Source organism: Oreochromis niloticus, linkage group LG20 (assembly GCF_001858045.2).
Source record: "Oreochromis niloticus isolate F11D_XX linkage group LG20, O_niloticus_UMD_NMBU, whole genome shotgun sequence".
NCBI classification, from domain to species: Eukaryota; Metazoa; Chordata; class Actinopteri; order Cichliformes; family Cichlidae; genus Oreochromis; species Oreochromis niloticus.
The window spans coordinates 13,987,035-14,003,348 of NC_031984.2; the positions used below are offsets into that span (position 1 = coordinate 13,987,035).

A 16,314-nucleotide genomic window follows, 5' to 3' on the forward strand; every position below is an offset into this window, starting at 1 on the left:
CTGGAGCAATAAGACAATTTCCCCAAAAGGCACAAGCCTTCCTTTAAAATAGATAAGTTTCAGGCAGATGCATCAACCTGAACAGATAAAAACAACAATAATAGATTATTAAAAGCAGGTGAACATACCTGACCATTCTGGAGGAGTCACATTCAGATCTGAAAAACAAATGAGACACACGGTTTTAATGGTTTTTGTTAAGCAGGTAGAAACAGGGATGCTGCAGTGTTTCAGTAGGACAGCTAAAGACAAGTGAAGTTACATAAAATGGCTCACTAACCACCACGCTTTGATTCAGCAGCTGCATTATTGCAGTAAAGTGCAGCTATCTGGCACTGACAGGTGCTACACTTCTGAACAGATCAATCTGGTCTCCTGAGAAATGGACACAATTTATATTCCAGATACAACTTTGATGTGACATTTACAAATTATTCCACTGAGTGTGTCAAAAATGTGTCTACTGAATCCAGTATCTTGTCCTCGAAGACAAAACAAAAAAACCTTTTTGTACTTTGGTGTTGATTAAATTCTGCAGTTGTTTTTGAGGCCGTATAGTGGCTGCTCGCTCTGTACTGGATTGAGTAAAGTTTCTATCATTTTGCCCTCTTGAGGTATATGGGGAAACAAGAGAGACCAAATCCATCACAGACAGACTGGCAGACACATCACAGCAGGAAAATCACAAAAGTTAATAAAGTGACACAGAGCCAAATTCTTTTTAGCTGCTTTTTTCCTCCCTTTGGGTCCTGGTATAAAGCTTCAAGGGTATGTGCTTTCTTAATAAAAGGCTGGCCATTTTTTTTAATACACAATTTTAGGGTCACTCATAGCAGAGCACTTTGCCCTTAGATAGGCATGAAACTTTCATGATGGCCTGCGTAACAAAATAGACAACTCCTGGACAAAAATGCGAAACTACAAAACTCTGGTTGTAACAGCCACAGTGCTGTGAAATGTTTCAGATCAAACAAATAATCCAATTAAATACAAAATGCAGTAGTCACATGTTGATTCATTTAAGGGAATATGGATCAAAAAGAGAAAAAAAAAAAAAAAGGGATGAAAAGCACACACCATGGCTACAGTGGAGACTTTTCATAGCTTGTAAGACTCTGTTTTACTTAAGCTCTTTATATGTTAGAATTTCTCTGTGGCTGGATGACTGACCGAAAAGAGCATAAGCAAGGGTGGCCCACATGTTAAAAAGTATGTGGTACAACCACATACTTTATACACTACCTCCATCAACAACATAGCTGTGACAGCAGGAAAACAGGCCAGTCCGGGACTGTCAACATACTATAGTGAAAGCATAGTGGCTCTCTCGTGAGAGCCTTCTCATGAGTGGCTGGCCTACCAAAATCTCTACAAGAGCACATGAACGACTCATCCATGAGGCCACAATAGAACTGCAGCCCTCACTTGCTTAAGTTAAGTTCAGTGTTCATGATTCAACAGTAAAAAAGAGATTGCCATATATGTCATTCTGGTCCAGAGTTCAAAGGTGAAAAACCACTGATAACAAAACAAAAACAAAAAAAAAATTCCACAAAGGCTCGTCTCAGATTTGCCAAAAAAAAAAAAACCATCTTCATGATGACTTGGAAGGTTTCATCTGATGTAAAACTAACAGCATAAAAAGAACGTCATACCAACAATGGAACATGGTGGTGTTGGTAGGGTGATGGATGGATGGATCTTCCTCTCTACCAGAAAATCTTGAAGGAGAATCTCCAACACGAATGTCATGTCCAAAAGCTCAGGCTTACTTGTGTTATGTCAATGTCCCAAACACACCAGCAAGTTCACATCTGAGTGACCATGAAGAAAAAGAAAAAAGGTTTTGGATTGGCCTACTCAAAGTCAATGGACTAATGGACCATAAACAACCATGCAAAGAAGAGTGTGGTCTCTGTATAGTTCTTCATTGTCCTCCTCATCATTCCAAGTCATTTTACTTGTTTGCTTGCCTGTGTGTTGGCCATGTACCATTCCTCTCATTTCAAATATCTATATCTCACCTAAATATCTCCTTAAGACTGTCAGCAATTTTTCAGCAACGACATCCAAAAATCTTAATTATTTCCATAAAGCACAGAACAAACCTGATACCGTCTGCATTTTCATTAACGCAAATCCCATTTGGACTGTGGAACTAGGCTGAGGTAAGAATACAGCGGAGTCAATATAATGCAGTGGTGGGATGAGATTCATTGACACACATCCTGCAGTCCAGATACAATTACTGGAGAAATTGATTGCTGTGTATACAATGCATCAGTGAAAAAAATGATCAGACAAAAACCATCCTTCGCAAATCGTTGACTAAATGATATTTCCATCTTTTAAACAACTTCCCACTTAGACTTTCTAACCAGCCATCCTCAGAGGCGGCCACAGCACACAAGAAGTGGTCAGTACCCTGGACAGCTCCTCCGTCCTGCAGACTGAATATGACTTCTACAACTACCACTCATATTACTAGTACTACTAGTACTACTTCCATTACTAGTACTGCATTTGCAGAAGTCCTGACTTGTGTGGTGAGGCATTCATTTTTATGGTGTCCTGCAAAACTGTCACCCTTGTACAGAAGACAAATGGACAGTCTGCTACATCTTATACAGCTCCATGTATCATCAGTCATTTGTATTCATATGGAGCCTGACTTTCTGCCCCTGAGTCACTAACTTGTTGGCTATGGAAGGGCATTGGCAAAAAGGCTGCAAATGCAAGTGCTCATACAATTCTTAATTTAATATGGGAAACTGTCAAGAAGCAGCTGCTCATTTACGAATCCAGCTGTTACAGAGCAACTAAAATTAGCATTCACAGACTCATGTTTCTGACCACTTGGTGAATGTCATGTCTAAAAATCCAGCGCATGCATCTCTATTAATCCCTTAAGGAAATATTTCCCTCTTTAACCGATGCTCACCATCTCATCCCTTCTCCTGTCTGCCATTTGGCGCTGAGCAGTCAGTGCTCAGTGGGTTTCAGAGCTGCCTGCAACAGCTGAAAAAACACATATGAGCTGTTAGAACGATTCAAAATGATCAAGTTACCTAAACAGTAAGCTGAAACTCACCATAAAGTTCTGTAACGGTTACAGTGACATGATAGAAGCACCAATTAAAGCCATTTTAAGGCTGTAAGTGACAGGTGCATCCATTTTAAGACATTTTTTTGCCTTAATTAGTCACAGCAGAGACAGGCAGAAAGAAGGTGAGAAAGAAAGCATGCAGTACACATCCTGCTGGCTAGGAATCAAACTGAGGACACGCTGCTGAGGATATTTTCAGCAACATACAATGAAGTGTAAAAACTCTAATGTCTGCATTGCTGCGCTTTGCAGGACCTGCCTCTTTGACTGAGTCATTAGGACTCGATCAGGAATTGTACCAACTAGATTTTAGCTAAATTAGATTTCTGAAATGGCTACGGAAAACAGCGAGTTGAGAAAAAGCGCCTTCAGAATGTAGGGTCATATGAGACAAGAATATTAATGGATTATTAATTCACTCAGGTTCTCAAAGCTAATTAGGGTGGTAATGGAAATAAAAATCCACTAAAAATCCACTTTTTATTGCCTTATCTAAGTGGAAACTATCATCTTAATGATGACAAATACATGAATGAAAGCAAGAATCCAAGTTGAGCTGTTTTTCTTCTGCATTGCGCTGAAACACCAGCCACTTTCAGGTGCATTCCCAAAGCCTTTTAAATAATGCATGAAATGCCAAATCCCATTGGAAGTATCATTCCACAGGAAGGCCTCCTCAAGCTGTGAGGGTGGTTTCTCCAATAGCGGCCTGCAGAGAAGTGAAATCTCAAGTGGTAGAATTAAGATTTCCATCCCACAACCAGTATTACATTTACTGCCATCTCAGTGGCTTCCACTTGCCCTTTACCTCACTGCATGTGTACGGTACATATTTAAGCCCTTTTTTTTCTCCTTTGGATCAGATACAGAGTCTGTTGCAGTGAGGACAGTCTGTTTCCTGTTGTGAGAGAGGAAATGATCAGGGAGGGCAGAGCGAGTGCAAAGAACGCTGACTCAGAGTTTATCAATCTGCGTTTCTGCAAGAGTAAGTGCAACTGGACACGGCTGCAGAAATGCATTAGTCTGCTCATTTAATCATAGCTCCCTGCTTAGCATCAAATAAACTGGAACATCATCTACTGTGCAACATACAGACAAACACACCTTGCTTCCTATGAGTTCCTGTTTTTACATTGTGTATGGCTTTTTGTAGGTAAAACATTTTCTTCACTTTCAGATACATTACCATGTATTATTAAAGCTTGGGCACATTTTCCTAAAGCCGTTTTACTTTCCTCACCTCTTTCAGGAAAGGCCTGCTCCAATGTAATTAGAAACCCATTATTTGTTTTTCACTGTAAAATATTCAGTAGGTTCAGGCCTTGAAGAAATAGCTTCTAGCACTTCATCACTTTTAATATGGCAAAAATAAAATAAAAAAATAGTACTGGGCAATAAAGAAAAACATGTGCACCCATTTCCTTTCACTTATTTAGAAAATATCAGAAGCTATTGTAGTTATTTTTTTTTTTTTTTTTTTTTTTTTTTAAGGCATTTGATTGATGACATTCCAAATAAGACTACTGCACTGCAGACCATATTTAATACTGCATGCAAGCAGTGCTGTACCACATACTTGTATTGGTATTCTCTTACTGTACTTTGTGTTCTACCGGCCTCAACATTTAAAATAAATAAATAAATAAATAAAAATCAGGACACACAGCCCCATCTTCACCTCTGACCTCTTCACCTCGCACTTGACAAAGCTAACAGCAGGAATGCCATTATGAACGTTGCAGTCCTTAACTGAACTGGTTAGACCAAAGTTATTTCCAAAGTTACCTAAACAGTTAGTGGCTTTACTGAATAATATACTGTGTAATCCAGCAGCAAGCGTGGCAGTTATGAAATGCTTTAAGCTTCTGCGATCAAACTCCTTCAAGCTGTGATGAAAAAGAATAAATCACATCCAGAGTTGCACTCAATTTACAAAACTTTCTACTGGAAGCAGAACAGGCCTTCTTGCAATTTCGTGGCTCTTGCCTCCATTCAGAACAATGCCATCAAATGATCAATGACTTGAACCTGCGGTCAGCTATAACAGCTCACTCACTCTGACAGGTTCCTCAGAGGAGGAACACCAAAGCTAGACGTTCTTGTGTACCTTTTCACATTTATTGTCAATATTTTATAAGACGTTTCCTTTTCAAAGAACACTGCAGTCAAGATGCATCATTTTAATGTTTGATGTAGATTTTACACTTGCTTCTCTGGTAAGATGCTTGTTTGTGTGTCTTTATTCCTACTTCCCATTTTTTTCCCCAGTCAAGTACATAAATTAAGTCCATTTATCAAGTCTTAGGCTCCTCAGTGCAATACACACTTCTTGTGTCCATATTACTGAGACCTAAATGATCTGTATTAATCAGCAGCTAATTAAAAGCACAAATGTGTCTTGCTAAGCAGATCTAATGAGTCCCGTTCTCTGTAGTGGTTTGTTTCTCATGGTGCTGTCAAATTATGTATCTCTGAGGAGTTACTGGTGCATGACCCCCACAGGCTGTCAGCTCCTGCATAAAAGGAAAGTGGCAATTCTTCACAAACACACATTCGTACACACATACACACTTGTACAAGAAAACTGCACAAAACCACATTGTTCTTTTGCCCACTTTAATTTCTCATCATCTACACTGGAGTACCAGTCAGAGTTTTCCCATCTGTGCTTAAGACCATTTTTTAGCCGCCCAAAAGGTTCAAGACACTCTTTGTCATTTTTTTTTTTGGTTTCGCAATGAGCAAAAAGATTTTCAATGGCTTCTTACAGGTAGTTTTTCTTTTTCCAAGCAGCATTACTGTTGAAATATGTGCAGCATGGTTTGACATTACCTTGCTAATTTAAGCAGTCTTCACTGAATGGTGGTCAAGAATCAATAAGGCCTCACACAGATATGCAAGTTGTCCATTTCATGTGCAATAATGTTGCTGAGTGAAACTGGTTGTAAAGAAGGTGATGCACTTTCACAGTAAATGTCAGGGATTAGCTGGCCAGTGTTTGAAGACAAGTCTGTCGCTTCCATTAAAACTATGACCGCAGCGTAGGGCTGCACGATTTTGCATAAAATGAGAATCACGATTTTTTTGCTTAGAATTGAGATCACGATTCGCTCACGATTTTCTTTTCCAATATAAATATTTATTGCACTTATTAACTGCACATCAACTTCGTAACAGTTGAAACTGAACATAAAAACAATAAATAAACATAAAAACAATAAATGCCTCACATTTTGTGGTTGCCGCAAAATGTTGTACTGCTTGTAATTCCGTCTCCACCGTTGCTCGACACTGCGTGTATAGAGCAGGTAGTGCAACAAGAGAAAAATAGTTGCGGGGCAGCACTGTGTAGCGTTTGTCTAGGGTGTTGATCATTTTCCTAAATCCCTCGTTTTGCACAGTGTTGATGGGAGCCATATCTTTGGTCAGGTGATAAGTGATAGCCTCCGTAATTTCTTTGAGCCTGAGGGAGTTCGACGTGTATAGGGAAGCGCTGTATAAGGTTCCCGTTATTGATGTTTGGGTGGTTGACCGGGACGAATTTTCTCCTGTCACTTTCTCGTCATCCCTGACGTGTTCTCCGTTGTTTTTTCCCTGCCAATTTGAGCATCACGGCACAGCTTCTGTATCACGTGGTATAAGGCTCCGCACTTGTCATTTGTTGAGCAGGAAGAGGGAGCGCTTGTTTTCATGCAGATTACGTCCCGGATCAAAATGCGGTACAATCGTCGGCGTCGTCTTTTTTTTTTTTTTTTTTTTTAAATCGTTGTCATTTGGAAATGAGATCGCACATAAGTATGAATCGAGATCGCGATTTTTTAACGATTAATCGTGCCCTACCGCAGCGATTAGCTAGCGAACAAAGCAATCACAAGGAAGTGGTTTGTAAACTGGTTTGGGAAATATAAGTTTTTTCCCCTAGTGGTTGTGGTTACCAGGAAGTCACTGACCCATCTGTAGACCTGTGTTAACTAGGACTTCGCAAATCATTTTCTGAGATCGCAGCTCACTTTCTAGGCCTGTGTGACTGGGACCTTATTCCTACATAGTTACCATGATTGTCAGACAGCCAAAATGGACAAGTTAATCCCACCTGGTTAGTTGTCAAATATCTGTAAAACATCAGAAGAAGTAAATAGGAGAGCAATTTTCGGACTCTATAAATGCTTTCCTAATGACTTTAAGAATCGTTAATCGTTAGCCAATGAGCATGCAGTTTTACAGACAGGTCAACCCCTACTTTACACATTCTTTTTTGGCTACGCTGGAAATGCTGAAAACGGGACTTCAAATACCAACAGGTGACATTAGTAGCCATGTCCATCTTTTATACTGTGTATGAGAAAAAGTAGATATGTCATGACAAAAACTCTGCTTAAGAAAGAAAAAGCTGGGTGACATCCCCATTTCAGACAATTTGCTGGATGTTCCCTGTGCTCCTCAGCTTTGGGGACAAAGTGTCCAAATTTTGTTTTGCAAGACCACAGGACAGTTGAGCTCTGGTCCAGAGGAAGCGGACATAGTTTATGTTTCTTTGCATGGTAAAATTTTAAACTACATTATTTCTGGATGCAGCAACACATTTCCACAACAGAAAAATGTCTATTTTGAATAAAGTCATACCTGAGGGCCCAAAAAGCATGGCCATTCAATATTAGTTCTTTGTCCATTTCATCCAGAGATGTGGATTCTCTGCCTCTTTAAAGGGAATTCCCAAATTCTTTGCAATCTGACTTTAGTACTATATTGTCAAACACTTTGATCCAACAATATTTCACTCTTTCCCAGAAGACGATCCCTCAGGGAGTCACTTTTATAACTAATCATGTAAATACTGTAATTAAACTAACAATGTTGTCCCTGATTGCTGGCATCCGATTCAAAATAGCTTAAAATAATAGTTCAAAATAACATAATCAGCATGTTTACCGACCATGGATTAACTGCAGTCCCAAACCCAATCTAACCAGTAAATTCAAAAAATTGAAGAAAAGTTTATGATCTACAACTGGGTATAATTCATGTCTGGGAAACTGAGCCGTATGCTTTAAATGGTTTCTAAATTAAAATTAAATTTTGTGTTTCTTTGTATATAAACAGCCTCTCAACTTTTTGGATGGTTGTGTTTCAAACATAAACACAATCAGCGATATTACAATAGCATCTAAATAATATCAGACTTTTTGTTTCCAGACATTTAAAAAAGGCCCACTGCTCTTCTCTCCCACTTTGAATCCAAGTGGTCTTAAACACCTGACCTAACACAGTGAGCTGGATACAGGGGGGATCTCACTCTTACTCATGCTGCATTCCTGAACATATTGCTCGGATTTGGGTGAGCCCTCAGAGTCTCTTGCAAAGTCTGAGGTTATAAAGAACAAGAGAAGGAGTGCACTCCATCTGCAAGCACTGAAACGCACATACCGCAAGCCAACACCTGAGTGGAAGCAATTGAACCTGTTAAACCAGCAAGTAACCATCAGCAAACTTAAGTACACAAACCAGTTAAGTACTCGCAACAGAAAATTCAGCCCAGCCAGCCGTAAGGAGGCCTGTGTTGACATCTATCCATGGTGACTAAGAAGAGTGTGTGTAAGCAGTAGCTCCTCATCTGTGTTTAACTGTTGACTCAGCCTCCACCTTGTCAGCTTTTCACGCACACACAGACACTAACACACACCCCGCACTCCCACTTGGCAGAAAACTAGTGGCAGCATTTCAAACAGCTCTCCACAGGTACTATGCTACAAATTGCCTTCGATTCAGCTGCTGCATCAGCTGGTTTTGACAGCTGTGAGGCAGATAATTGGTTCAACTGTGAAGAAATAAAGAATGAACAGGCAACTATACTTTGGCCTTGTGGCCGCTACAAGTGTGCTGTTTCAGTGCTGATCACAGTTTGCAATAATAAAGAAAGCAAAAACATCAGGGAATAAACAGAGAACATTTTATCATCTATAAATCTTCTTTAGCTCAAAACTGACAAAAATGAAAAAGATGAGAATCATTTAGTACATTTTGAGTAAACATAATATCATAACTGTATAGCAAAAAGCTGTTTTTGTTTGCTTTTTTCTGAAAATAACCAACTATGAGAACGCAGAAAAAAAATCTTGTCATTGTAATGTGCTACTTGTGAATCGTGAGCTCAGTGCTCCATTACATCATATGCAGTTTGGTGCTATAATACGCAAAATATCTGTCTATTTGTGAGTTTCTTCCTTTGTCTGCCAAATCCTACTACAGCATCAGGGGCTGAGCAACCAAACCTGGCTCATAAGTACATCTTGGGCCCCTGAAGGTTCTCATAGGTATCAGATATTATGATGTCATCATGCGATCACACAGCAACAGGCTAAAATAACCTGTTTTTAGGTTTTATGAACCTAACACCTCATGCAAGCACACGACAACAACATCTCATTTATTGCCACAAAACTTGAATTGCACATGATATATTATAACGTCATCACGTTGCCTAGCAACTACCTAGCAATTGGCTAAAATGACCCATTTTTTTTTGCATTTCGGCACCTACAACACCATAAAAACAGCACTGTATCATTTTCATTTCATGGCCAACAGCAAGAATAGGCCAAACAATACTGTATCTGCAAAAGCTGTTCAGCGCTTTGAGAAGACGGCGTGTGTTCTTTCTTTCCTACTCAGAGTAAGGTGAGACAATTGATATACCTCACTACTCATACACTACCATCAGCAGGTAGTTAGATTAAATTATTAAAAAGACACCCCCCCCAAAAAAAAAAAATAGAGAAAAACACGCAAGAAGTTAGGTTTATATGACTCTACCACTTTAACCAAACGAGCGTGTTTACTTAAGCTTCGATGTCCATCAACACACCTTAGTCAGATCCATTTGTTTATCCCTGAAGTTCCCGGTCATAAATCATTTAAGCGCAATGCAAACAAGCCGCACAGCTTGACTTTCAGGCATCCTTGTTTTCACTCATTTCATTCACTGAATCGACGCTCAATCACAATCCAATCATCGTGGTTTCTGAAACGCATGTCAAATGGCGCTATATTAGCCTTATCTAGTCCACTAACATCATTACTCTCAAATCCCACAGGAATTCATATCAAGACTTTACTTGCAAGTTAAATCCAGCTGAGTTTCTTGATTTAAACATGTACGTTTTTTTGGTGAAGCCTTTACTAGTAATCCCATGAGGTAACAGTGTTCATTATGGCCATAATTATCCTGTTTTATGAGACAACTAGCAACATCAAAGGACACAAAACAACCGTAACAGTGTCGTGATAGGCCTGATTGGGAGAACCAGAGGTCAGCAGTGCCTGGCTTTCTTCCAGAAAGACTGCAGTCATGCTGAGGAGGGACAGTCTATTACACCTAAAGGCAGCCTGCAGTTGATTTTGAGTGCAAGTTTCAAATTCTCTTTGGCCATTGCCTGAAATTTATAGGTGGGTCTGGATGCAAATCATCCCTGTGTAGACATTAATCTAGTAGGGGCATTTCATTAGAGGGGGCTTTGCTGGAGAGAGGGAGCCCATGTGCTCATAAATTTGGTTTGGCACACTGATTGTTCAGCAGATCACCGGGTAAATGAGTGGACACCACCAGCCACAAGAAGCAGCTTTCTCCATTACGCTATTATTTCCAGCCATGTGGTCGCAAAACACATGCTAAAGCCGTTACAGTGGCATGGGGTGAACTATTTATGAACCTGCCAATTTCCAGTCTACAAGCTCAACAGAGGGGGCTTAAGAAGGGCAACTAAGTTGTTCTTAGGCAGCAAATTACAGCAAAGAAGCCAAGACATAACATCTGTAACCCACACAGAAAGCAATACAAAACCACAGATGACAGTGAACAACAGTACTGATCAAAATCAGCTACCTGAAAGGACATTTATCAAGTACTTGAGTATCTATTGATTCAGTTGATGAGACTAATTCCTATGAGTACTAACAGGCTTGGTTCCAAGCACTGGATCTGCAATAGAATGAGATAAATTAAATAATAAAAAACCAAAGCTTTAGAAATTGAAATGCAAGTTCCTTATTTAGGAATGAGTCTCACAGAGCAACACACAATAGCTTACCACAAAGATATGCAGCAGTATCACAACACAATGCACAAAACAATTTGTCTATCTAAACAGAAAAGAGAATGGAAAAAGAGAAAAAGGAAGAATTGTTCACTATTTGCTGTATTATGGTGTTTTGTGGATTATTATTATTTAATTTCAATAAATGTGTCACTTGAGTTATTTATCTCTCTCATTCATTGTTTCTTATGTTCACGTTACCGTGATTGATAAGTGCAACCAAGAGGAGTCATAAAATAGTGACTCTGGTTAGTCAAACTGTTCGGGACTCCATTTGAAACAGAGGTCTTGGTAAAAAGAAAGTATTGCTATTCTTGTCCCAGTGTTTTTGTATCGACTGGTATCACAAGAGACAGTGACGTGTGATATTGCCATATCTATGGCCCATCCCACTCGTCATTCATTATTTTTCATAAGATAGGAATGGTTCAGATTTTGTTGTTGAACATTTAAAGAAAAGCCAAATCTCAAATGGATTTTAAAAATAAAATAAAATATCCAACTGCTTTTACTGTCAAACATTTTAACCTGCAGAGCATGAGTTCCAAAGCACAGTTTACCAGCTGCTGAATATATGCAATGACTGTAAATGAATCTATAAAACATATACTGAAAATGCACTGCCTGCCTTAAAATGTTCTTCTTGTTCTCATAGCCCTACAGAAACTATGCAGTCTGTGTCTTGGCAAATAACCAAGGCTAGCACTGCACATCATCAGCAACTCAAGAGCTTTGCTGCTCATTCACCAGCATTCGGACGTCTTGTTCGAGCACTGGTGTTTGAAATTATTTCTTGTGTTATTGATTAATAATTGATCACTCAAGAGTACATATGCTTCTTTACGCTCTTCATTTTCAAAGACTGCCTGGAATTTGAAAAAAAAAAAAAATTCCTTAACAAAGTCTTCTCCCACAGTCACTGAACTCAAATCTCTAACATGACTCGGAATTTTCCACTGTTGTTTCAGTGCATAATTACATCAGATTTCCAAACATAGAATAACCAAAACATCTACAATCAAATATCTCTTTAATACACTTTGGAAAACTAAAAACTAAAAGGCTGGGCAAAAAAAGAAGAAGAAGAGTTTCAAAAATGACATATCAGCTGTTTGTCATCTACAGTTGAAGAAGTTATCACTCCAGCAATCACATCAGCATCACAAATTTTGTTTACACTCGGTTGGCTATCTGGGCCTGGGACAAAGTCTGAATGCTAAATGCGGCCTGGCAGACGCATCCACCAGCTCCGAGATAAGAAATGAAAGTAATAGCAAACAGTATTCTACCCCCAAACCCCAGAGGACCTATTCGGATCACAGTGGATCAACTCTGATTAAAACAGCAGCTTCTACTGCATCGCGCATGGAAAAACATTTTTTCGCAAACACTGGAAAGGTTTCATTAAAGGTTTAATTTGTGGCTGTAATTGTTTTAATCGCTTCGGAGACTGACCAGGGACACGTGGCCGAAAAGCTGCCACAGTCTCAACATAACTGCACATGTAACCACTTATCATTAATGCGTGAAGCGAAAACTTGCAACACTGTCTCGAAATACTTGTAACTTAAGTCCACTGTGAGTACAAGGAATACAAGAAACTATAGAGGGCTGTTAAAAACAAACTCCATTAGGAAAGAAACTATATGGTCAGCATAAATACTGTTGAACTAAAGGGCTGACAAGGCAGGCAACCTTAGAGCCAGAAGTAACATAATATGTATGTGACTGTTAACTCTTGCCTGAGTGCTACACACAGACACTGACTGGGAACAATTCCTATTCTGTTAGTCCTGCAAAGCCACTATGTAGCCACCCAGGTGGACAAGTTTATAAAATAACAGGGTCTGTGCAAACTGAGAAGATTTTTTTTTTTTTTATACCTTGCAGCGGCTGTCCATCCTGAGAACCTGACTGACAATGTTACAAGAGACTTTTCTGTAGAGTTCACTGATAAATAGGTTGACTCTTCACCACAGGTTCCACTATCAGTTTCACATCATATTTCCTGCTCTCTCTGTGTTGTGTCCAAAAGAGGACAAAGAGAAAAAAAATGTAAAAACAACACACAGGGAAAACCTGTCTGTTTATAGCCAACCAGAGACACCAGTAAACAAGGTAATGCGTCATTCAGTAGACTTTTCCTCTTTCCTTTGACTTGTAGTCCCACAGCTGTTTTACAATGGTTGTGTTTTTGTTTCTCTCTTCCTGGCCCTCATTAAGTGACTTACAGATGTCATCTTCAGCCAGCAACAATTGAACCTGTCAGCATAGCTTCACGCTTACCACATACAGTATGAACAAACAGCACAGACTCTATTCAAGATCACTATCTAACAAAAATAAGGCATGCTGGCTGCAGCAGACAGCCGCTGTCAGAAGACAATCAGGAACTAAAAACTGTATTTTGATCTGTAATGAGAGCAAAATGCAGCAACACTAAATTCACTATATATTGGTACGTGTAGCAGGAAGAGTTGGAGGTAATGGCTTTAATCTCATGAAAAGAAATGAGCGAAACAACAGCATAATGCATCACGTGACCATGTCCCAACCCCCACCATCCTTTTTTTCCCCTCCTAATAAAAAGTTTAACACACAGCATGAGCTCAGCAGTTACTTCTCTAGTCTCACGGGAACATATCTATATCTAACATCTTTCCACAGCATGGTGAATCACACCACATGTAAATTGGGGAAAAGACATCATTCTAAGTCCTAGTTAACTAATTACATCCAGTTTTCTGAAATTTTGCATTTAAAATATACAATTGAGTCCTTATCTGGTTAAATAGGTGTTAACTACACTTTTTTAAGAACAAATCGAATATATCAAAGTCAATGTTTTAAACCAGGGGTAGGCAACTCCAGGCCTCAAGTGCCAGTGTCCTGCAGGTTTTAGATGTGTCCTTGATCCAACACAGCTGATTCAAATTGCTAAATTACCTCCTCAACATATCTTGAAGTTCTCCAGAGGCCTGGTAATGAACTAATCATTTGATTCAGGTGTGCTGACCCAGGATAACCTCTAAAACCTGCAGGACACCGGCACTTGAGGCCTGGAGTTGCCTACCCCTGTTTTACACAAAGGGGATTCTGGAAATCTCTTGTTCACTCCATGAATAAGACCATTGCTAGGTTTTTACAGTGCATTAAGTCTGGAAAATTTGTTGGCTGTAAGTGTTCAGATTAATATTTCGGACTCTAAGTAAGACAGAAAATTACTATTGAATATTTTTAGGAAACTGACTTTATGCAGCTATAATCATATAAATTCCATTCCCCAAGTCCTTACATCAACACAATTTTTTTGTGATGGAAGTCGCATGACATTTTATGCTTAAATAGGCAAATGAAGTACCAGCTTTTCGAGTATCCATTCATTTGAATAACTGTCTGATACATAAAGCCTACAGTGACGTTTTCCTCCTGCTAGTCTGAAACGTACAGAGCCAAACTGTCAACATTTACCAGTGCATGACAAAAACATGTTGTTGCCTGTAATGCTTCGCAATCAATTTAAAAAAAGTAAAAACAGCAATGCACATGCACATGGGACTGGGTGGAGTTTTACAAAGGTAGTGATCATAATCTTAAAAAAAAGTATATCTCTACCATGGAATTTCAGGCTTTGGCTTCCTGAGAAAGACAAAACTCAACGAAACCACTCGTTGTCTTCGTGACAAATAAAAGGTGATCAGACAGTCATATTAAATTACTATAGAGAAATGTTTAAAAACTTTGCTTTTGGTTAAATAAAAGCGATTAAAAAAAAAGGTATTAATTAGTGAGATTTACATGTAGTCAGATTTTTGACATCTTCAAACAAAAACCAGGCAGACTGTTATTCTAAGTTAAAATAAGCACATCTTGGAGTTTATATCCAGTATATAGTCATGAGTTGGTGCTCTAGTTCGTTCATGCTTAATATTCTCCTTCATTTCCAAGAAATAAAGGAGAATATCAGAGGGTCAATCTATTCCTCTAGAGGAGACTTTTCACACAGACAACTGGCCTAGTTTTGGGGAATGACTTGTTTTTCTGGTAAGGTATTCGCTTTCCTTTTTACTGTACTTTTAATGCTAGTCACTTCCTCATTACGTAACTGGAATGACAACTACCACAGTAAGAGGAAAGAGGACATGCCTGACACAGCAAAGAAAGCTTTGTCTACATTTCCAGCATAATGTAAAAAAGGTGGGGGGTGGGGTGGGGGCATGCTTTGCCTCATCTGAAGGATGATTTTTAGGACAAAAAGCCAAAAGGTCTGACGTGCGTGTGTTTAAACAACATTAACATCTGCTGTTTGCAGATAATTTTGATATTCGGGCATGTGATGTTTGATTTGCACTGAAGTGTTTTAAAAGCTCACTGTGATCACAGGGAGCATCAGCATGCATGTTTCTGAAGCCATTGTTAAGATGAGATAGCAGGCAGCGCCTCCTGAAGAAAGAAACGAGTGGACATGTTGTGTGCCTGGAATGGGGGTAATCATACAAGTCTTACAGCTGCCTTTCATAGGCCAGCATTTGCTGTGACTCAATGACAAGCGCTGGGTGGTAAAAATAGAAAAGGAAACTGCAGATACAAGCAGCAAAATAAGAGTTCTCTGCTGAGCAGCCCAGAAGGATTTTTGATAGAAAATGAGCTTCTTAGATCTGTGGAAAGATCTGAATGATAGTACAAGAATTGGTGACATATTCAAAAAGGAAAATACCATTACAAATTAGATTTTAGTTTAGTAAGGCTAGGATTATTGTACTAAACTAAAAGCCATCTAAATACTTTGTGCTAACAAGCATGTCAACATCCTAATTATCTATAAAGAAAGTACAGTTAAGTCTGACTGGAATCTTCATATTTTTGCAGGTAATTTTTTGCAAAAGTAGATACCTTTTGGTAGATCTTTGATCAATTTAAAAAAAAAACAAAAAAACAATATGTATGTGTATGCACCATAATTGTGGCTCAACTAACCTGCAGACAACGACTGCCATCCCTTGAGCTATGCTGCTGGCGTGGGTGATACCAAAGCGCCAAGTGGTATCAGCACGTCTCCTACCCTTACAAAAGCTGCTCACCCTTTCTTTTGGAGGTATGCATAGATATGGCGAAACA

The 16,314-nt window shown here is 39.1% G+C and overlaps 1 protein-coding gene across 2 annotated transcripts in view; it reads right to left on the reverse strand.

The window, feature by feature from the left end:
- The window catches only part of iqsec1a (IQ motif and Sec7 domain ArfGEF 1a), a 92,946-nt gene that overhangs the window by 74,506 nt on the left and 2,126 nt on the right, over positions 1–16,314 (reverse strand). For both annotated transcript variants that reach the window (XM_005448666.4, XM_019349550.2), the window contains exon 2: positions 129–158. In XM_005448666.4, the coding sequence (XP_005448723.1) occupies positions 129–158 (30 nt within the window). The remainder of the gene's footprint in view (positions 1–128; positions 159–16,314) is intronic.